The sequence below is a fragment of the Lissotriton vulgaris genome, chromosome 9, assembly GCF_964263255.1.
Source record: "Lissotriton vulgaris chromosome 9, aLisVul1.2, whole genome shotgun sequence".
Taxonomy (NCBI): domain Eukaryota; kingdom Metazoa; phylum Chordata; class Amphibia; order Caudata; family Salamandridae; genus Lissotriton; species Lissotriton vulgaris.
This window is the reverse complement of record NC_141697.1, coordinates 1115972760-1115996941: the sequence shown is the minus strand read 5'-3', so window position 1 is coordinate 1115996941 and position 24182 is coordinate 1115972760. Positions and strand designations below refer to the sequence as shown.

Sequence of the window (24182 nt, the reverse complement as noted above, 5' to 3'; positions counted from 1 at the left end):
CCAGCCGAATTGCTCTTATTAGATTTGAGCGCTGCTTTTTATACGGTGAATCATCGTATATTGTGCAGAAGGCTCTCAGTCAATGGAGTAAGGGGCTCGGCACTCAAATGGTTGTCATCATTCTTGAGAGATCGTACATTTCAAGTACAGGAAAACATCATTCTCTCCAAAACCATGTCCCTGAAGTGTGGAGTCCCATAGGGCTCTTCACTGAGTCCAACACTCTTTAATGTTTATGTTGAACCGCTTGCCAAAATTGGACTGGAATTTGATATATTCATGACTTCGTACGCTGATGATACGCAGTTGATCATCTCCCTGGAGCCAAAAAACTGCAGGGATGGTGAGAGACTATTCTCCTGCCTGGTTAAAGTAAAAGAATGGATGACAGCAAGCCGTTTAAAGTTAAATGGAGACAAAACTGAGCTATTGCTCTTTGGAAATAAGGCAATCAAGCCCAGGCCTCAAAAAGACTGGCATGCCTAGGTAAACAACCCACTCCGGCAGAAACTGTAAAAAACCTGGGGTTCTGGCTAGAAACATTTCTCTCTATGATCTCACAGGCCAAGGTCACAGCAACCTGCTTTGGACTTCTCAGAAGTCTATGAAAAAGTTACGTCAGAATACCCACACAACTAAGGAAAACAGTGATCCACTCGCTGGTAACCTTGCGACTGGACTATGGAAATTCACTGTTCCCGGGGGCACCTAAATATCTTAGCAAAAAACACAGTTGATGGACAGAATGCAGAACAATGTCTTATATTCACCCCAGTACAAGGATCTGGGCCTAAATCCATCGTTTTTTTGCTCTTCACACCACCCTATGTCAGACACTGGCTATATGCAAATCAGCCTTGACCCTGTGTCTCATGGGAACAGTCCAGCCCGAACTACCAAGCCATGTCTTTCCTAGACCGGAATCAAGCATCCAAGGACCGGTTTCTGGCTATCAGCCTTCTTCAGCCTGGATAGCTTGACTCCAGTGATATGGAGAGCCTGGGACTCACGCCTGAGCATACCCAGCCCACTCAGGGCTAAATATCTTACCCAGAAATTGCAGATAGCCCAAAATGCTGCTGCAAGATTACTGTGTAACATCCCGGCTCCAGAATCAGTAAAAAAGTATCTACTAAGACGACACTGGCTCCCAGTGGAGGCCAGAATAAAACTTAAGGTATTGGTCATTATACATAGAGCACAGCACAATAAAAGCCAAAAAAAGTAAGGAGTCTAACCTCCCCCTATACTCCAAAGAGGCAGTTGCGATCTAGCACAGAAGAACGGCCGAAACAGACAAAGGTCAGAAGGGAAAAATGGGGAGGAAGATCTTTTACCCACCTCACTCCCAAACTATGGAACTCCCTACCACTGGAATACAGGCGGATAGATGGAGAACTTCAGTTCCGTAAAAAGATCAAACCCTGGCTCTGTATGCAATATCTTTAAGGTATAACCTGTCCAAATACAGTACCTGACTGCTCAGCGCTGGGAAGTCCTAGGGCAGCCATGCGCTTTACAAATCCATAATAATAAAAATAATAATAATAATATTGGTAGATGAAGCGGAACTGAATGACTGGATCTCAAGAAATGAGTCAGATTTTCTGAAAGCAAGAGCACCTAAGGTCCCATATTTCTATGTTCCTTAAGGTACATTGGAATGACGTGCTGGAAAGTAAAGCAAAGAATATGTGAGCACAGAAGCAACGTCAAATGCAAGAGGGGTACGACCAAGATGAGTACACACTCCATCGAACTACAACACAGTGCGGATGACCTGAACTGGGTGATTCTGGAGATCCTAGAAATAAAAAACCAAGATGCTGAACGAAGACTCTTTGAGAAGGAACAAAGATGGGTACATCGCCTCAGACAACATTCCCTGGTTGAGTTTAGTACATAGGGAATAAAAAGCAGGACGCTGGGGACATGTCAGTACTACTCACATCTATCCTTTTAGATGGACTGCTTGGTGGAGTAAGCTGCAGCAGAACAAATCTCCACAGTTAGTACACCTGAAAAAATTGAAACTTTTCCCTTATGCCAGAGATAACACAATGACACACTGCTAACTATGGTAACATCACCAGAGTGACATACTAGCGTTTCTAAGTCATCGCAAATATCTGTTTTTGTGATTCTCTCTGTATATTTATTATTTTGATTACTTTTTCGTTACCTTTTCATCATTCCTTTCTACCTTTTAGTTTGTTGGTATTCTCATAATACGCAAATTAGAACCGATTAATAATCCAAATGACCGTATTCTATGCTGATATTGGCAAAAATGGCTGCAACATCACAAAGACTATTATTAAGACCACCTCCTTCTTTTCATGAACAATAACTCTTTTTCATGAACAATTTCTTTTGACACCAGGGTGGCTCATTAAGTCTTTTTAAAGTGGCCACTCTCCCAATAGTATGTCATGACACCTCCTAACGTGCCCGCGTCAACAGGGGCACCGAAAGCAGAGCGAGCACAAGTTGTGCATTGCATCCGTACAAGGTACGTTCCGAGGAGAATGCGTACGGCCTTCAACACCATCAGAAGGACACGTATCGTATGAATTTTACCTATTTACTATGCCTAATGTTAACTTGTTTCCAGCAGGCAAAAACGCCTGCTGGTCCCCTGAGGAAGTAAATTAATAGAGACTAAAAGGTATGCCGCCTTAATGTACTTGTGTTAATTGAAACTCCTCACACGGCTCGTCTATATATATTTTTAAAGAACCAAGAAGCGCATATACATTCTCTAAACATGCTGAATAACTGTCTGCACAAAAATACAAAATTACTTCACTTCACCGAATACGATCTGGGGCACAGAGAGTAGAACCGTATGATCCCCACGGATATTTGATAGACATCCAGTATTGTTATGAGTGCACAATTAAACTGTGACGCGAGCGCCTTCCATCCATAGGCTGCATAAACCATGATGTGCACGTATCCCGTCACTTTTGGCATTTCATTACGTGTATCCCTCGCATGGCAATTAAACAGTACTATTCTAGGGACAGGCACGCCACAACCAGCCTGTACATCGCAAGTTTGAGTTATTTTACATACATGACTTCTTTAAACAGGGTTGTTAACCCCGTGGCACCCCTGACATGACTAATACCAACGGGTGTAGAGAATTGCCATTTCTTTAGTTGCTTATCGTTTTAATTGCATAACCCTACTAGAATTACCCTTCTTTGTAGACCTTTCTCTTTGAAAGATAATTCAAGCGTAGTGAGGGCGCACATTACCGTGAAAGTATCTTTTATAGCAAAACTAGACTTTCTGTATGTTTTTTGTTTCTTTTTTCACTTTTACAGGTACTTATTGACCTCAACTACTTGGGTGATCGCAATAGCATACTTACCTTAGCTGCAACAATTTTGCGAAACCCCCCCACCCCCCTTTTTTGTTTCAAGGTCCTGAAGAAGGCCCCCTGACCTTCTGGGCACTCTATGGGGCTGAAACATGTCGGCCCTTCACATAAACACTCCGGTGCGTTAGACCGGTAAATTGTCCTTCCACGCACAACACTATCTTTAGCTACCCACATTCCAAACTGAATAAAGGTAAAGTTTAGCGAATGTGGCGCCTTTTTTAACATACCCCACATCACTTGCGCACTCTCACCTTTTTATAACTGATCACTGCTGCAATAACCAGTAGTTACTCCTCCTGGTGAAGGCTAGCATACGACAAAAAAGAAACCCAATGATGATGCTGTCACATTTTTAACAAGGCGGAGAACCAAGATATACCGCCTCACGGCCTGTGTACGTGAATGAGGGTTTCATTGACAGACGGCAAGAATACTGAACCCTGGTTAATCAGGTACAAGTGATCCATTCCCATATGATATTTTTTATATACCCATATCTACACCCATGCAGGACTCACCTGGGTTTCTTTTGGTTATTAAGATATGTAACTCTGCAATTAGGCCGCGTGAGTAAGTTAGGGATCCACAGCCATGATGAATGCCCCAGACCTGTTATGGCTAAACATTAGGGTAGAAACAAGTTGGCTTAGAGAGACAGGTTGAGCCATAGTCCTTAAAAATACCACCTCGACCCGGTTTTTTAGATATACCTTAGGTCTCCAGAATTGAAGGTGATATACAGGGGAACCACAAGGTATTTTTAATGAATCTAGATCTGCCTTTGTCCAGTAGTTTTTATATAAGAACTCCCTCCTCTCAGGAGGTAGAGTCTGTTGCTGTCCTACCAGGGTGGAGAAAGGTTGCCGATGAAGCATGACATGAATATGTGTATGACACCTCTTCTTCCATAAGAATGATCTTCCCTTATGTTCTGGTAGTAGTTCTGTGACTGCCCTACTTTGGACACAGACTTGTTTACCCAAATATGAAAACAGTCGACTGACTTTGCTCAGATGATATTGTATCTGTTGTGACTGAGTGTATTTGACTAGGGAGGACATACAGTGGCTACAACTCCCCCTCTTCCTCGTGAGTTAGTAATCTGCGGTATCACCTCTGTCCATGATCATCCGGATGTCATCTGTGGTAGTGATGAGGACTCACCTATGTGCTGTGGTTGGGACTGACTCCGGATTGAGTGGTGTTGAGGTGGTGGATGTAAATGAGGTGGGTGGCTAGTTGTTTGTTTGTCATCTCTTCCATTACTTTTGCTAGTTAGGGCAGCGTGAAGATAGGCTAGTAGTTTGCTAGCATATTCGGGTCTGATGAGGGTTTTTCTGTAGGAGGGTGAGTACTGTGGATTTTTTCAAGGTGTCCAAGTAGGTGGTGGTGATAACTGAGTCATTCAGGAATGTGATCAAGACTGGACTGATGGGGTCCAGTCCTTGATGAAAGCTTGGTGAGAGCAGGGTCAGAGGATACTACTGAGTGTATGGACTGCAAGGTTGTAGTTAATTCTTGAGTGGCGGTGCTGGGCCCAGTGGTCAGGGTGATACACTGGGTAGATATGGGCTGGAGGGCTTCCTGGGAAGAAGGGCCCAGTTGGGGTTCAAGGTTTTTAGAGATGCTGGTGATCTTGTTGCTGAAGAATGGGGACAGCTGGGTGCAGAAGTCCTGAGATGGGGTTACGCTGTTGGAGCTTGCTTCCAGAAAGGTGAAGTCTTTCACTATGGCAAAGATTTCCTTAGTGCTGTTTGTGCTGCATTCGTTGCGGTCAGTGAATGTGGAACGTTTGATGGATCAGATTTGATGACGGTAGCATCTGAAGACAAATTTGTAGGTTCTCTTGTCTGTGACTGTTCTGACTTTGTCTCCATCTGCATTCAGTTATATACATCAAACAGTGAATCAAGTTACCCTGTAAGCCAGGGGAAGCAAGGTAGGTAAACATAGTAAAGTATTAAACCCATTGTTGTAAAGTCATTTGAAGAATGGTTGTACATCTTTTTCAGTACATGCATGTTTCAGAACTAGACTGCCAGCAATAGTTAAAGACATATCCACCATGAGTTCCAAATTTCCCGCCTTATCAAACTGAAGTCTTATCCATGTTTATATGGTTAATGTCCTTTAAATGTGCTATTTTTGACAGTCCTAGTATGAACTTAAGAAATCTGAAAGTTTTTCACATTATAAGTCTCCTGCAGTATTTAACAGAAGAGGGTCCTGTGATATCAATAAATACATTGCTTTGTACTGATAAATACTCTGCAAATAAATCTTGCGACCAAAATGGTGACACAACATTGCAACAACTGATTTTGAAATTATCAATTTTTTATTATCTATATGCAGCTCCTCAGTATGTGCTTTGTTGTCTCTGAATAACTCAAGTGGATAGGACTCTTTTGAAGTTTTTTTTGTAAGCCATTTGCTCACTATAGGTTTTTCATTTCTCATTGGTTGTCGTTATGTTTTCATTTTTTAGTTTCTTATCGCAGCTCAACTTTGTGTGCTAAACCTAATTCTAAGTTTGGATTACAAATTGCTGAAATGTATATTTTGTAATAAATAGATTTAGTGCAAACAATGTTAAATCTTCTTCAACTTTAACATATTAGTCTCTGCCCATGACAATTATTTTGCTACACTTTTTTAATGCTTATGGGTCAGTCTGGTTTCTAGAAAAGGGAAACATTTTTAAATGAACAGAGTCTTCTGTGGTACACAGCACCATTATATTAAATGTCCATAGGATTTTTTAAAGTATTTTATTTGAAATGCTTCTAAATATGTTTAACACTGTTAGGCCACAATACTCATGTCAATCTAAATCATACAATTCTTCTTCCACACACAGTGAACATACTTCAACCTTCAGAAAATTTAAATTACCAGTTGTATCAACAATTTCAAGCTTTTCAGTTTATCATGATGATCTGCCACCTTTTGTTTTTAAAAACTCATAGTTATTTCCGAATGTAGTTTTTCATTTCTAGACATGGTCTTAATGCTCCACCTAGCACAGCAGAAAACGTATAAAGAAGCAAACTTCAATAAATCACAAATTGTTTGCAGAAGACAAATCACCATTTTCAAAAATTATAAATACGAAAAAAATCTGAATTGTAAAACGAACCATGTTTAAAAAAATAATCAAAGAATACACCTTATTTTTCGTAATCTTTTCTCATCCTTTCACACTGATTCTATAATGCAACTGACAAATGTACAAGGTAGAATTATGACATTCTATGTCTCTTTGAAAAACTGTAAACCACGTTAAATGCAAAATGTTTTGGCAATATCTGAGCAATTCTATGTGTGCTGGGGTGTACAGCACATTTCAAATATTTACAATTTATTACAACAGATAATTCACCAAGACACCTTTTAATAGTAATCGATGTTGCCGGCATCAAATATGTGAGCCAGTTTGCAAAAAGACAAATGATAGGTACTCTAAACTTGTATTTAATATTAATGGTAAGAAACCACAGAGGCTTTTGTGAGATGCCAGATTTTGAAATATATTTTTGCAGAATGTAAAGCCACTTGTATAGCTATTGTGACTCATACAATTGAACCTTGCTGACCTTTACACGAATATTTAACTCAAGTTAAAAATGTAATCTGCTGCAAAGAAAAAATCAAATTCTCTTTATATAAGTCTCCATCACCAACAATAGTGATTCCAAACTATCCATTAGTGGATAATGTCTTCCTGTGTTTGGAGACCTATTGTGACATCAGTGGCTAGATGGCCCCTTTAATGTAGAATGTACTGTACATATACATCTGCGAACTGTACAGGTCATGGAATTTGCCATTACAGTTTTTCCCTAAGGAAATATATGCCTAAAAAATACAACAAATAGTATCTCTTTGTGGAATGCCTACGAATTATCCAAAGAACACATTTTCATCCATTCGATAATGGGTAATATAATGAAAGCATTTGCTGACCTGCCTCCCAGTAGTGGATTTAGCCAATTATGAACTGATGAAAATCTTTTACTGGGCGCCTCATTGGAGCCCTGAATCCATGAATTGACTTGGAGGCTTTAAAGGGTTACCCTATCTATTGAACAAATAGGCCAAGTATTAAAAAAATATATTCTAAAGGAAACCCAATTCCCTTATTAACTTCAGTTTTCTCTACTCCTTCCCATGGGGCACTGTAGATCATCTTTGCAATTAAAGATTTGTCTTAAAAAGACTACAAGCATAAAAGAGAAAACTAACCTGTACAATTTCTCCTTGGATGATATTGCTCAATGAACTGGTGCTCAGCAAATAAAGAGTTATTTTGGTTAACGGAGTGCAAAATTATAATCTGGGCATATTCATAATCTCAGTGCTTATTTTTGGCCCTTTGGATAGGCATGCAGAGTTAAAAAATGATGAACAAGAAAGGTAAAGCTGTCATGTATATATCTAAAAACTCCGACCTTGCTTCTGAAGCCCTAACTTAATATTGAGGCGCCATTGCACAAGAAATGTGATGTAATTTATCAAATCGAATGACAATTATTTTTTATTTTATTATTTCTACACATTTACAATGGCATGTGAGGTATCATTGAAGCACCATAATCGTTTTGAAAAATCTATTTTTGGTGGTGATTAAAAAAAAATCCCAGGGTACAGTTTTGGATTGTGTTAGTGTTTAAAACAGTCCCAAAAAAGTGTAAGCTAATTTTCCCTTGATAAAGCCCATCATTTTGATCTACAGCTATGATTACTTTTGATTGGCCTCAGCTAACTGAGCATTAAACCATCATCCATTCTCCTTAGGTCTAGATAGCCATGGTTTAAAAAAAGGATTGCCACATTCAGATTGCTTGGTTTTGACATTCCACAAATGAAAGATGGGTGTATGTGATTTCATAGAAACACAAATTAAATGTTCATCTAAACTATTTCTTTGACCTTTTTAAGATCAATGGCATTTACCATTGGGTTAAAACCAATTCCTGGAGTGTCATTTTTACAAAGTTGCATTTTCTGTTTTTCAAGTTAAATGCATTAATATTTATAATTGGTTCTCTTTGTTGTTTTTCTCTCCAAGATTTGCATAGTTATTTTTGACTTCATCCCCATTTTCTTCCCCCATCATGTCATTGGGTGGCCTTTACATTTTTTTTATTTCTGTTCTGGGGGTTAACCCCAAACTCCTGTCCCATTTCCACTCTTTTGTCCCCTTCCATGGTCCTTTTCTTTTTCACCTTTGAATTTTGGGGGTTAACACCTAACCCCTGTCCCACTTCCACTGTATTGTCCCCTTCTGTGGTCCTTTTCTTTCCCGCCTTTAAATTTTTGAGAATTTCTGTTCTGGTTGTTAACCCCTAACTCCAACACATTTACACTGCTTTGTCCCCTTCCATGGTCCTTTTCTTTCCTTCCTCCTTACACTTATTTTTTACATTAATTTATTTTCAATCTTTCCCCTGTACCTCCTTTTTCAATTTTTTTGTGGGTTTACTCTCCATGCCCTCATCCCTTCTGTTAACTCTTTTCCTACTCAATCCAATCTACCTTAGCTTCTTTACCTATTTTACCACTTTAATAATGAAACAATGTTTTAACCTTTAATTACAGAGTCAACAATTTATTTTTAAATTAAAGAAGTATCTTCTTTTTACTAAATTAATATCTTTTTAACTGTTCTTAAAATATTTTCCAATATTTTCAACCAAATTGTAACTCTGCTGATTTGTTTTACCACTTAACGGGTTTTCAATTACGTGGGTTCTCGAAAATGTGTTTCTATTGTTTTGCTTTTCCAGTGATTTACCTACCTGAATGAAAGACATTGTATGACGTCTCACTCAATGGCAGATTGCACATCAAGTCTGATATTAACAATACCTGCTCCAGTTCCTTTCAGGGGTGCTTTCAGTAGTTATTCCTGTGTCTGGCAATGTATTTAAATCATGAACAAATGACACATTAGTATTCACATATTAGTACTATATTATAGACCAGGCATGAATAACTAAGTTCTAGGGAAGCTCAAAAGACAATTTGGAATAAGGATGCCAAAAAGTAGATGAGCTTCCTATCATGGGCTTCTTGAGGAATTTTGGTCTTACTAATGTGCAGCATAGAACTTCTGCTTTACTTGTATCAAAAGTCCTTGGTGGGGTAACAATACTCCAGTTATAGTAAGCTGATTGTCAGACATATAAAATTGAGTTGAAATTCTGGAGCTAAATCAGTGGTTTTTGCAGTGTCTTTGCTTCATTTCTTTATACCTCTACATTTATGCAGGATCAATTACTGGGTCCCAATTACAGCAGTCCTGTTTTAATATTATTTTTGTACTATGCTACAAAGAGCATCAAACAAGGGCCTTCACTTTTTCCCCACTTCTAGTTCTTTCCAGATACTCAAGCAGCATCTTCTATTGTTAGAGCCCTATTTGGCAATCTGTAACATTGACAATAACCAACTCTGGAGTGTTTAGATTCCTGGATTATATAGCACTCCAATGAACGTTTGGATTACAATATAACTCCAACCATGTTATTGATTTGATATTAACAAACTGCTTTCTACATTTCTTTTGTCACCATATGATCTGTGACACTCTTTTCCAATTACTTACAACTTTAGAAGATGAAGAACAATGGCTTTACGTCTTAAGCATATATTTACTTTTAATGCTGAGGATAGTCCAATTAATCTAAAACACCAATATGTGTGCCTGAAGAGGTAGCAACAGGCACTACTATGAACGGATTGAGTCATATCACACATGCACGTTTATAAACGGTTCTGAAAGAGTTTTTTTTCTCCAGCAGGACTACGAAAATGACAGGTCATGTGCGATCATCCATCAAATTGCTTACAGAGTGTATCAGAGGAAAGCAATGGCAGCAAAATCCACCTTACACAGACATGAATTGCATTTACAGTACTACAGTATATGGTACAGAAACAAAAAAGGACTGGGCCAACACCACCACGAAAATGTTCAAAAAGTGCTTCTTCACACCGCTCCATTTATGGAATGCAAATACTGTACAGGTAAGACACAGGGTTACGTCCGCACGTTGCATGTGCTTCTCTCAAACGTTACTTTCAATCTGTTCTTCAGTTTCACAACAGTTTGTTTGCTCCATTTGCTCGCAGTCCACACTGATTTCACTGATATCCATGCTACAGTCTGACATACTGTCTGAATGGTCCATTTGCTCTGACTTTGTTCCAAGTTGTGATTCACTATCAGTGTGTGAAGCTATCAGTAAACTCACTTCAGAGTCAAGAACATTGTCTTCACCTGATGAACATACTGCTGCTTCTTTGGCTTGTCGGATACAGTTGAGCCACTGCTGCTTGTTGAAGGAATCGTTGGCTTGAAGGGAGTGGGACTGGCTTTGAGATCCACTTTTGAAGCTTACTCTAAAGAAGTTTTTAACTGAGGAAGAAAAAAAACAAAAATTAAGTAAATTCTATGTATACACATACTGAAACATACACAACTCATTTGGAATATAGAATATAGGTTTAAAATGAAATAGAATAGTGTACATAAATATCTTAATTTACCATCACAGTTAAAAGTTCTCTTTAAAAAGTGGTAATATAAAGTAGAATGTATACTGGAACTGACAGTAACATTCTACTTACAGCCATTCAGAGTCATCAGCCTGTGAGAACATTTCTCGATATCTCAATTTGGTTGGTCAACCTTTGGACTTGATGTAAAAAGCAGTGAAATTGCAGAAAGATCACAAAGAACATCCAGGCATTACCCAAGCCATCATGCAATGGATGTGACAGTCTATTGCATCAGACATTCAGGGGCATCAGCAGAGCAAACACTTTTTGACGCTATAGCATTTGAAAAAAATTATCAGGAGGTCAACTTAGCCATACACCACTACATGTATTGCTCTATGATTTATACTACTATCATGAAGAGGAAGATGGGGCACATTATGCTGCGAGGTGTGGAATGAAAGCAAAGATGGCTTGTCAACCGCAGTGCAATAATCTTACATCAACCCTGGAAACAAAACACAAAAACACACAAGAATAGGCAAATTTAATAAGAAAATCCAAGCACACACACACAGACCATGATTGAAGTATACATTCTATATAATAATCTTGTTTCAGATTTGTAGTGTGTAGATAAAGATGCTTTATTCTCTGCACAGACGTGGTGGTTCAGTAGAAGTACATTCTTCATTACAGATAGGCAACTGACGTGTTTCATCCGAACTTCCTCAAGGCTGCAAAACAATATTAATAGATGGTTTTTGTACATTTGTACAGATGTAAGGGACACAAGTAGAGGATTAATGTGGTGTCCATTTTCAAAGGTATTCCATGTCACACCATAGTGCATAGGTGATTAAACGGCGGGAGTCCAAGAGTCCATGACGTGTATTTAACAAGGACCCCCTGAAAGTGTGGATACGATGGTTCCTAGGTCAGGGAAAACAAGGCTTTCGACAAAAATCAACCTAGGCAACTAATGTTTTAAGACATACAACAATATAATATATAAGGACAATTGGCTACAGCTTATTGCAAAAATACTTATTTTATTATTGGTTTTAGACATTTAGGAAAATCAATGACACAATGCAATTAAAAAACGACAAAATGACAAAATTAGAATCATATATAATACAATGTCAATAGAAATCATACATTCAAAACATTTTATATGAACACAGGTTAAAAAGATTAAAAAATATAAGTGGCACAATAAGTCTCTACGCGCGTTTCGGCGAACCAGCGCCTTCTTCTGGAGCAGCCACGTAAACTCTAAAAAATATACATACAGAGAGAAATCCATAATTATACATTGATCAGTTAAAAATAACAACACAGTATCGCTAGTTATAACTTAGTAGCCAATTCGTACCTTTTCTAATCAAAATGCTCATACAAAACTTTGATAGGATTATTTATCTTTTTCATTTCCTTGCAGTATCTAAGAAATTATCATTAGGATAAGGGGTCAAGGGGGGGACTGAGAAATAAAGACTCAATCTCTGTCCATCAACTAGGATTTATGGGGAACTGATGCACAATGAGTCAATTTGTGGCAATCTAGGGAATACATCAAAAGTTTAGACAGTAACCGTAGGGGCACATTTGCCTATAGTGTCCATATGCTTGGAGTAGAGAGACTCTCCCCCCCTTGACCCCTTATCCTAATTATAATTTCTTAGATACTGCAAGGAAATGAAAAAGATAAATAATCCTATCAAAGTTTTGTATGAGCATTTTGATTAGAAAAGGTACGAATTGGCTACTAAGTTATAACTAGCGATACTGTGTTGTTATTTTTAACTGATCAATGTATAATTATGGATTTCTCTCTGTATGTATATTTTTTAGAGTTTACGTGGCTGCTCCAGAAGAAGGCGTTGGTTCGCCGAAATGCGCGTAGAGACTTATTGTGCCACTTATATTTTTTAATCTTTTTAACCTGTGTTCATATAAAATGTTTTGAATGTATGATTTCTATTGACATTGTATTATATATGATTCTAATTTTGTCATTTTGTCGTTTTTTAATTGCATTGTGTCATTGATTTTCCTAAATGTCTAAAACCAATAATACAATAAGTATTTTTGCAATAAGCTGTAGCCAATTGTCCTTATATATTATATTGTTGTATGTCTTAAAACATTAGTTGCCTAGGTTGTTTTTTGTCGAAAGTCCAAGAGTCCATGGCATTGCATATGGAAAAGAAATAAGTTTGTGAATGATCAGTAGAGAAATACCACTAGTTAAGAATAGGTTTTGAAAGAATCTTCTACCAAGTCAGCATGCTGTGAAGCATTGAATATGTGCATGCTAAGTAAAGAAACAACCCAGGTGCCTCCAATCTGAAAGTGCTGGGTGAGAATAGAGCTGGTGCGCACGGACAATGAAATCTGTGACCTAAGTAACACGCATATGTGTATAGAAGAGATTATATTAGGCCAATAAAGTGTCAATTTCAGCAAAATCTGGAAGAGTTTCACTGTTAAAAACAGAAGGGGTATGTTATTTCTAGAAACCACCTATAAGAGTACTGAAGTAGACGGAAGAGGAAAAGCAGAAAACCTAGGGAAAGAAAGATGAATAAAAGTATAGTCTACAGTAAGCTGATGTCACTCAGATAAAGTAATTCAAAAAGGTTGAGTATTCCATCCACGGTCACTTAGGGCAAACACAGAGAAGTTAGGGTAGAATGGCCCCAAAGGAGAAGAGGTATAACAAAATAAGAGAATAGAGTGAATCTAAAGGTATTCCAGAGCAAAGAAAGATACATATTTTGTGGTGGGGCGGGGGTAAAGATCTAAAATTTCACATCTGGTGTCCTATTACATTTAGGGTGCACTTTCTTTGTTTGCACAATGGTGCATCTTCAAACAGGTATGCCATGCGCAAACAGGGAAAGTGCATGCCCTGCCCTCAGGGTAGCCACAAACTTGTGTTGCCCTTAAAGCAGCGCACTGAAGTGAAATAAGGAGTGGCCGCTTCAAAGCCGTTCCGTGTGTCACTATGCAGCCGGAAACCTGCATGCACTTTTAAGAGGGAAGAAAGATCCCCTTGCAGGTGGGTGCAGCGACCGACTGCACCCGCTTGCAAAGGAATGTCTGAGGGAGGGCAATATGACTTCCTCCAGAGGGCTGCAATTAGGATACACACTGACAGAGACTTAGCTTTTTGTGGCACACTGTCAGTGTGCCTTCTGACGGCTTCTTTGCCTTTGAACCCGCATCCATAGTATGCGGATCCCCATGCAAATTAAATTGAAAAGAAAAAAACGTATGTAGCGCACTTCACCCACCGGTATCAAGGCTCTGAATCCAAAGGTCTCCAAAGCCCTATCAGGAAGAACCCGACCCAGAAGAAAAGTAAAGAGCAGTGTCATGGCCTAGAAGAAGGATATGAAAGAAAAGAGCATCTGATACATAAAGATGAGGAAACTGATCTAAGCTGAAAAAAAACGTTTTTAAGTGTTTTCTAATTGAGGAGAAGGAACTAATGTCTGCAATGTGGATTGGAAGAGTGGTCCTTAGCTTGGCAGCAGCGACAGAGAAGGAGCGTACGCCCTATCGCGCCTTTCGGAATTTAGGACCAGTGACTTTCCTGCTAGAAGATTTTCTTAAGTGCTTGATTGGTCTGTACCAATGAAAGAAAGACTTAACGGCCAGTAAGTCGTTGAGTTGTAGACCTAGGTAGACAGTACTAACAGCCTTGAAAATCACCAGTTTCCTGACTGGAAGCCAGTTAGGATTTCGGAGGCCTTCTCTCACTGACATTTTTTGAATATTCAGTATGAGATGAACAACCGAGTTTTGAACCATCTGAAGTTTATTCAGGGAAGTGCTGTTGATATTAAGATAAAGAGCGTTACAGTAGTCTAATTGCAAAGTGATCAATGTGATAGCTACTGATTTGCGAAGTTCCTCAAGGATGAAAGGGAAGATCCTCCTAAGAGATCTAATAATAAAAAAAGCAGGTGCTCATGATATGGTTTACCTGCAAATGAAAGTTGAGGGAGTGCCGCCACAGCTCTGACCAGATGAAATGCTGGGCTCCGAAGACCATGACTTCGGTCTTACCAGCGTTTAGATTGAGGACGTTATCCTCCATCCAACTACTAATGTCAACCATGCAACATTGGAATTTTTCAGCCATCTCAGATAGATTTGGTGAACACAATGATTTGTGTTGTTGGCATACAGTAGTACCTGGAATCCAAAGTATCTCACTAAGGCTGCCAAGAGTGAGATATACAGGTAATAGGTGTGGGGCTAATTGAGGAGCTCTTTGACACCCACAAACTAAGTTGAAGGCCTTGGCCCTAACCTGATCACAGAGTAATATTTGAAACTTCTCAAATGAGGGAACGCCCTCTTAAGATAGCAATGGCGCTGCATGTCCAACAGAGCTATCTGTACTACAGAAGGAGCAACACCAGCATCTGCAGCCCCTTCTGTAATACCAAGGAGCCAAGGGACGCACAGAGCGGGCACACATGCATGCTGCGTCCCCAGGGCACTTTCTATAAAACAGCCCCAGAGAACGCAAGTCTGCTGCCAAACTTGAGCTTTGTGCCATTGGGGGCACTCCCTTCTCATTCATGACTGCAGTAAAAATGCTGGAAAAGAATGGGTCCTTAAACCAAGGCAAACACACCCAGGAGAACAGCCATTACACAATTATGAAATGACCTTCTTCTGTGAAAATTTCGGAAACCTTCAAAGGTCCAGAAATGTGGCAGAAAAAATAAATTGGTCAACTAATTCATTAGGATTTCAGTTCAGTTTATAAGCTACTATTTTTCTTTGCCAGGCAACAGTATCATAACTGAGGACGTATTTGAATTAAGAAAGGTCCCTACATCTCATTGCGCCACTTCGTAAGTGAAATCAGCTTGGCTGTCTGGTCAGCTGGAGTGGCTGAATCAGGGGTTATGAACACAAAGTCATAAAATCCGACTTGTAGCACTGTATAGAATAATAATAAAGAGAGGCAAAAGCCGTACTTCTCTCATTGTTGCTGAAGGCACCGCGTATGGATCCTCCCACTCTCACTTCTCCATCCTGCAAGTCTTCCAGCACGAGGTCCTTCACTGGAATGGGCTGCCGATATAGCTGGTAGTACAGCTGCTCATTTTGGGTCAATATTCTTGTAATAACCAGTACTTCTTGGAACAGGAAGACATGTAGTTTCTGTAAAATATAAATCATGTGTTTTCATGCAAGTTGGCAGAGTGTAACATGTTAAACAGTACCGCCATTATTGAGTTTGGGAAGGGCCATGATTCATAAGAAGCAAAGACTCAAGCTTAGAAAAGTAAAGAGCAGTGTCATGGCTTAACATTCAAAATTATAAATTTCACTAAAAACACAAAGGTGGGCTATAGTTAACACAGAAGACACATTTAAGTTAAAAACAGAGATTATTACATAACAGATTCATCATATGTGACATCACAAATTACATCATTGAGAACATCACATAATGCAAAAGTTATTTATCTGCTTTGTACTTAACCATAATGCACCTTTAACAACGTATTTTCAGTTAATTTTGTGGGTTTAGTAATAATATACTATGGCCCCTTGTCAAAACACCAAACCACTGTACAATGCCTTTGGGCATAAGCCTTGTGCTGTAGGTGAATGGTGTACCCTCTGGTGCAGGCAATAGCTAAAGCATGCCTTGTAATCAGAATACACAGCACAATGCTGAAAGCCATGTTTTATGTACATAAGTGCTAGACATTACAAATGGTCTTCAGTTGTGCCCTGATTCCAGTGTTCATATCAACTGAAGAATGTGTGCTTGCCATTTGGCCGATTCTGGGTGCAAGTCCTTTGGACAAGACGTGCACCAAGACCCATGTTCACAAAATATACCATGCCCGCTGCGTATGACCATGGTCATGAGCACTGGACTCTGAGTTCAGGGTATGTACGTATTTTTTAGAAAAAATGTGAGTGAATGCAGTTTAACATTTCTTTTAAAAAAAAGCTTATTTGTTGACTTCAAAGTGACATTGTTACATTTTTAATATATTGTATTACAGCAGCCTTCTTCTAGGCTACACAGGGACCTCTAGAAAAAGCCAGTGATAATACGATCAGCAATTAAACAGCACTGTAACACTGGCTGTTCTAGAGGTTGCCATTATGTAAATCATCAAAGCTGAAGTACCTAAGTTTATCACTAGAGAACGCTCTAGCAGAAATGCATTACTTTGCAGATTCACCAAATAAGCCTGTTCTTTTAAGAACAATTATGGGTGCTGTAACTCTAGAGGGCCTGCGACCAGGCTGTTAACTTCCCTTGGACATCTTTTAACAAAGTGCAGTACCTCAAGTTCTCACAATCCTGACGGATCCTTAGTAATGGCCTATTTTACTGCAGCCAGGAGCATCGTTAACACCATCTTTCACTGGCGGGCACGGCTGAGTCAGTTTCAAGGCTGCAGTACTTTGGCTACCACTAGAGGGCCCTTTGCAGTTCCATGAGGACTGCCAGCAAGAAGGGCTCAACTGCAGATCTTTATTTTGTTCTTTGCATTGTCTAATGCTTTACTCTGCATGCTTGCTATTCTGCTCGCCTTTTTGTATCTGTCTTGTCCTTGAAGGAGGCTTGTTTTGGTTGCATGTTGTGCCTTTTTTAATGCTCCATGAGGGAGACAGCCTCGAAGAGTGTTTTTGCCCAAATTTGAGAGCAGAACGGACTATCGCAAGCCTCGAACGCACAAACGACACAGGTAGTAAACAATATTAATGTCGATGCAGTAATGAACATTAATGATCCAATACAGTAATGTGCATCAATGTCTCCAGGCACGGATGAAAATCAGTAGCCCCATGAAGAAGACCAAGGCAGTACTGAACATCATGAGCCCTGGCAGTATTGAACATCTACAGTGCCTTGGAAATCACTGAAAAAACAAACATTACAGGGATATTATAGTTAGGCTCAGATTTCACCCGTACAATACCATAGAAATTCAGCAGTTACAGTTACCTGAGCTAACTATAACTTACACCCCTGCAAAGCACTACTTATGACCTCATATATTATGTCACTTATGACAGGGGCAGTGACATCACTGATGTAATCTCAAATGAAATCACTGTTGACATCATCCACAGAACGTCTCACACATCCACAAACTCTCATACACCCACTGACACACCCATACAAATGCTCATACACCCACCTACTTATCCACAGCACCACTCACACCCATTCTTTCACACGCACAGCCACTCACCCATACACCTACTCATACAGCCACTCACACACCCATACAGCCCCTCACACATCCACTAACTCACAATTACAGCTGCTAACATACCCAGTTACTCACACATACCGCCTAACAGTACCACTCACCCATACACCTACTCACACAGCCACTTACTCACCCATACAGTCACTCACACGTCCACTCACCTATACAGCCACTCACACAGACATTCTCTGCAATATAGCCACTCACATGCCCACTCAATTAACTAAACACCCACTCAAACAGCCACTCACTCACCCATGCAGCCACTTACACACCCAGTCACTCACCCATACAGCCACTCACATACCCACTCACCCATACAGCCTCTCACAAACACACTCATCAACACAGCCACTCACCAACCAGCTAGTCACACAGCCACTCACGTACCCATTCAACCACTCACCCACCCATACATCCACTCACATACCAACTCACCCATACAGCCTCTCACAAACCCACTCATCAACACAGCCACTCACCAAACAGCTAGTCACACAGCCACTCACTTACCCATACAGCCACTCACACACCCATACAGCACTCAGATACCAACTCACACAAGGATACACACAGTCATATTGCCACTCACATAATATATGTTAGAAATAGTTTCACTCATTTCTAGTACACAAAGTATACTGATTTAAGTTATGTAGTAGCTTACTATATATATTTAACACTCAAACTTTTAGAAAACACTCACACTTACTGACACTGACCATTTCATGAGTGACGTAATATGTGAAGTGTTAAGCGGTGCATTGCGGGTGCGTAAGTTATAGTTAGCTCAGGTAACTATAACTGCTGAATTTCACTGGTTTGTACGAGTGAAATTTGAGCCTAACTATGTAATCCCTATAACCTTTGGATTTTTCAGTGAAATTCTAGGTTTTCTAAAATTATATGTCTTAACTATAACGTCCCTGTAACCTTTGTTTTTTTAAGTGAATTTCTAAGGTTTTTTAAAATTTTATTTCCTAACTGTAACAGTAAACTTTGTCAATGAGTGTCTGAGTGAGTGCATGAGTGTCTCACTAGGTCTGTGAGTGCCTGAGTGGTTTTGAGGGGGAACAGCCTTTACAACGCGGGTATTACTACGCGCTACCATTACAACGCTGCTATAACAACGCAAGTCGTTACAACGACTTGCGCTGGAGGGCGCTGTTGGATAAGGAATAGTTGAATTTTCTATTGCAACACCTTCCCTACTGTAACGTGGAATGGAGTTGGAATAGAAAATTAAACTATTCCACTATCCAGCGCTTACAGCGCAAGTCGTTGTAACGACTTGCGTTGTAAAAACAGCGTTGTAATGGCACGCGTGGTAAAAGCCTGCGTTGTAATGCCATACAACCGTTTTGAGAGTGGCTGCGTAAGTGTCTCGCTGGGTCTGTGAGAGTCTGAGTGGGTCTATGTGGGTGTCAGAGTGGGTTTTTAGCATTCCTACATAAGTGTGAGTCAGTGTGTGAGTGAGTGAATTAGAGTGGTTTCAAGGGGGTGCATGAGTCTGTGAGTGAGTGAGTGGGTTTGTGAGTGAATAAGAGTCTCTGAGTGGGTCTGTGAGTGGGTGCATGAGTCTCTGAGTGGGTCTGAGTGGGTGCATGAGTCAGAGTGGGTCTGTGAGTGGATGCGTTAGTCTCTGAGTGGGCCTAGTGGCTTTGTGAGTAGGTGCATGAGTGTATGAGTGGGTCTGTGAGTGGGTGCTTGAGTCTCTGAGTGGGTCTGTGAGTTGATATGTGTCTCAGTGGGTCTGTGAGTGGGTGTATGAGTAGGTACATGAGTCTCTCAGAGGGTCTACGAGTGGGAGTTTGAGAGGATCTGTCACTGGGTGCGTAACTCTCTTTTAGTGGGTCTATGAGTGGATGCATGAGTCTCTGAGTGAGAGTGCGCTGGCAGTAAGCAAACTGGTGTGCAGCAAACCATAAATAGAATAAACAAAGAGGGTGCCAATACTGTATCCGATTTTACGAAAAGACCAACCCAATTGGGATCCAAACTAACAAAGATTCAATTGTTAGTCGACTGTTGAAACATATCAAATATATTTATTTCTTTTCAATAGAAGATGTTTTTTGGTAACACAACGAGAAGTAACACAATACTTTTTTGTATATTCATAAAAGACAAAAAATGAGAGAAATAAATTACAGAATAGGACACATAATCCGTGCAGTGAACAAAAATTCCTCAAATCTTTCAGACATCAGTCATTCCACATTCATACTCGCATTCCTTCCAAAACATGACGAACACTGTGCATGTGGGATAAGACAAACAGGGGAGTGAAAGAAGGTCAAAAGACAAAGTCAGAAGCAATACAGTAACAACTAAAAACTGTTATTCAAGATACTTAATATCAAAACAGTTATACGACAGGATAAATATGTACAATTCTTTCTAACCATAGACCTAACAAAGAAGGTACACAAGGTCGACGCGTTTCGAATCGGACCCTTTGTCCGATTCTCATCAGGACCAGAGAATCTGAAAAAGGAAAAAATTCCTTTAGTATGTAACGCTTATTTTTAAAGAGTGTAGACAGCGACCAAAATGCAACACAAACAAGGCCTCCTACCTGTGTGTATTCAAAGTTGTGTCAGTGTCACGGACAGATGTCTGTGGACAGAGATTTAGCCCAGAGTTAGTGATTCAAAAGAGCCTACAGTCGTCTAATGCAACAAAATGTGGGACAGAAAGTTACGTATTAACATGTAGAACGTTAATCCAAGTAGAAATGTGTTGTGCGCGGGTAGTCAGGGGGCCATCACAGTGGGACGCTCTCTCTATGAGGGCTGTGAATGTAAACTTAGTTGCGCTCCGGTCCACGCGGCGTGAGGAACTCTAAGAAGGTAATCCATCCTTGCCACGCCGCGCATTCTCGCTATTGCACCCGCCGCATTGTTCAAGAGCCTAATGAGTTCTTCGTTTTACTTTCCAGCCAGCGGCTGCCATTTGTTGACCTGCCGCCCCCATTCATTCTCACTCGAAGTCGAACGCCACCTCCTGCCTCACAGGTAATTAGCGCTTTACCTACCCACGAGTATTTTCCCCCGTGAGCTACCGGATTTCTAACAAACAGCTCATGTTGCCTGTGTCTTTACATTCACAGCCCTCATAGAGAGAGCGTCCCACTGTGATGGCCCCCTGACTACCCGCGCCCAACACATTTCTACTTGGATTAACGTCCTACATGTTAAAGACTACGTGCAGGTATTTTACGTAACTTTCTGTCCCACATTTTGTTGCATTAGACGACTGTAGGCTCTTTTGAATCACTAACTCTGGGCTAAATCTCTGTCCACAGACATCTGTCCGTGACACTGACACAACTTTGAATACACACAGGTAGGAGGCCTTGTTTGTGTTGCATTTTGGTCGCTGTCTACACTCTTTAAAAATAAGCGTTACATACTAAAGGAATTTTTTCCTTTTTCAGATTCTCTGGTCCTGATGAGAATCGGACAAAGGGTCCGATTCGAAACGCGTCGACCTTGTGTACCTTCTTTGTTAGGTCTATGGTTAGAAAGAATTGTACATATTTATCCTGTCGTATAACTGTTTAGATATTAAGTATCTTGAATAACAGTTTTTAGTTGTTACTGTATAGCTTCTGACTTTGTCTTTTGACCTTCTTTCACTCCCCTGTTTGTCTTATCCCACATGCACAGTGTTCGTCATGTTTTGGAAGGAATGTGAGTATGAATGTGGAATGACTGATGTCTGAAAGATTTGAGGAATTTTTGTTCACTGCACGGATTATGTGTCCTATTCTGTAATTTATTTCTCTCATTTTTTGTCTTTTATATATATACAAAAAAAGTATTGTGTTACTTCTCGTTGTGTTACCAAAAAACATCTTCTATTGAAAAGAAATAAATATATTTGATATGTTTCAACAGTCGACTAACAATTGAATCTTTGTTAGTTTGGATCCCAATTGGGTTGGTCTTTTCGTAAAATCGGATACAGTATTGGCACCCTCTTTGTTTATTCTAGTATTGGACTCTGCTTTACTGTAGATGAGTCAAAGCCCTTGTTTGTTGTTCTATGCAAACCATAAATAGACATCATAAATCATGAACTCTAGGTGCTCAGAGTTGGAAAACATTATAATCAACTCCCACAGTGCTATTGTGGCACACAAGAATCAAGCCATGCCCAGCACTACCAGCACATGAAGTCTTAGACTGTGGCACATCACCGGTGTCTGCCATGGCCATAAAAACTGGCTTCCAGATGTAAGGAACTCTTGCTCTCCTCTTTGGCCCTGGTACAGCACAGAAGAATCCCATTAATCACCAAAGTGTTTTGATCTGGGGGACGGCGGTATGCCTGTTATTATTTTCCGGCAAGGTGTCTGTCCTCTGTGACTACACAGTGGAAAGGCCTGCCAGAGGCAGATACTCAGATGGTGGTCAGCAGCTGAAAGCTTTTGTTTTTGCTGTTGCCCACAGTCACAATCAAGTGGCTCCATTCTGCTGTGCAACAGACATGTTGCACTCTTTGGCACAATCTTAGTGAAAGAGATGTACATTCCTGGGGGCCACACCCACCCCCAGACACTGTCTGGCAGACAATATAGTGATCGCTGTTGGATTAAAAACCCTGGAGGACCACCTTTCTGCCATGAATTGACACCTATAAACAGCACAGTGTCACCCGGACAACACAGTAACAGTGAAATCCGAGATGCTACCCAGTGCAAGGATCACCGCCCAATGGAAAGAGCAGACCTCCTGCCAGATGCCTCAGTGACTGCGATCTGCCTGGCATAAGTCAGTCTGCATCCCCGTGGTTGCCAGCACAGCCAGGCCCCAGTTCGTAGAGGCTCTCTGCTGGCTCAGCCTAGCTGGGCAGTCACCTCTGTTTGGCGTAGGTGAGTCACTCAGGCAGCAGAGCACTGAACAGAGTGCAACTATTTTTATTGGCCCTTCAAATTTAGAAACTGCATATAAAATGATGGTGCACACACCTGTAATATCTGATATTTATGTTTACCTTGTCTTCATTGCTTGACTCTGCTCACTAGAAATTGTCACTCATAGTCTTTAAAATGTCACTCATAATTACACTGAAATTATGAAAATGTTGATCCAGCGCTGCAACTAAAATACTGAAAGGCAGTTTAAATATATAGTCTGGAAATGGTGTGCGTCAGAACATGCGACTGTGAAACAATTGGATATAGTTACAGGTGAACCAAAAGGCTGAGGTTTGAATAAATCCCATCAGCCCACCCAATTGGTGGAATTTCATCATATGGGAATTATTAAGTATTCAAAACCTCTCCCGACCATTTAGTGTCAAGATAACATAAAGGCTCAATGTATATCGTTCCTCAAATCAAAAATATTAATAAAGTGCAGTGCTCAAATAATCGTGATGGATAAAATAGACTACTAAGACTCAAGAAATTTTCTTAAATAGAGGTCTAGGTGTCTAAAGTTAAAAAACACGCCGAGTAGTTGAACATTGATACTACCCTGTGGCGCTAAGCAATATGGTCGACATGTTTCAGCCTGTAGGGGAACTATCCCGGCTTTCTTCAGGACCTTTCAAAAAAAGCTACTACAACAACTGACATTGCTTACATATGAGGAACAGTAAGAAAAAATGCGCTTGTGAGAAGTCACATATCTACCAGGAACTTTGCACTCCAATGTTCGCTGGAGGAAGGGAGACCAGACTTCTTCCCAGCTTTGTGTGGGTGAAGACCTCACCTCACCCGGCAACCGCTCGGGAGAATGAGGCCCCGCTCTGTCCGTCGGTACCCCTTGTATTGGCGGTCAATACAGCGAACATTGGAGTGCTGAAACATGTCGACCATATTGCTTAGCGCCACAGGGTAGTATCAATGTTCAACTACTCGGCGTGTTTTTTAACTTTAGACACCTAGACCTCTATTTAAGAAAATTTCTTGAGTCTTAGTAGTCTATTTTATCCATCACGATTATTTGAGCACTGCACTTTATTAATATTTTTGATTTGAGGAACGATATACATTG

At 40.2% G+C, this 24182-nt stretch overlaps 1 protein-coding gene across 4 annotated transcripts in view; it reads right to left on the bottom strand.

Moving 5' to 3' along the window:
* Positions 1-5710: 5710 nt before the first annotated feature.
* Positions 5711-24182, bottom strand: part of ARHGEF3 (Rho guanine nucleotide exchange factor 3) — an 834543-nt gene continuing 816071 nt past the window's right edge. For 3 of the 4 annotated variants that reach the window (XM_086939120.1, XM_086939121.1, XM_086939123.1), the window contains 2 exons: positions 15904-16090; positions 8607-10814 (listed from right to left, as the gene is read on the bottom strand). In XM_086939120.1, coding sequence (XP_086795246.1) covers positions 10465-10814; positions 15904-16090 — 537 coding nt within the window. In that variant the 3' untranslated portion in view covers positions 8607-10464. Of the gene's footprint in view, positions 10815-15903; positions 16091-24182 lie in introns of all 4 variants that reach the window. The other variant, XM_086939122.1, reaches the window with a different exon arrangement.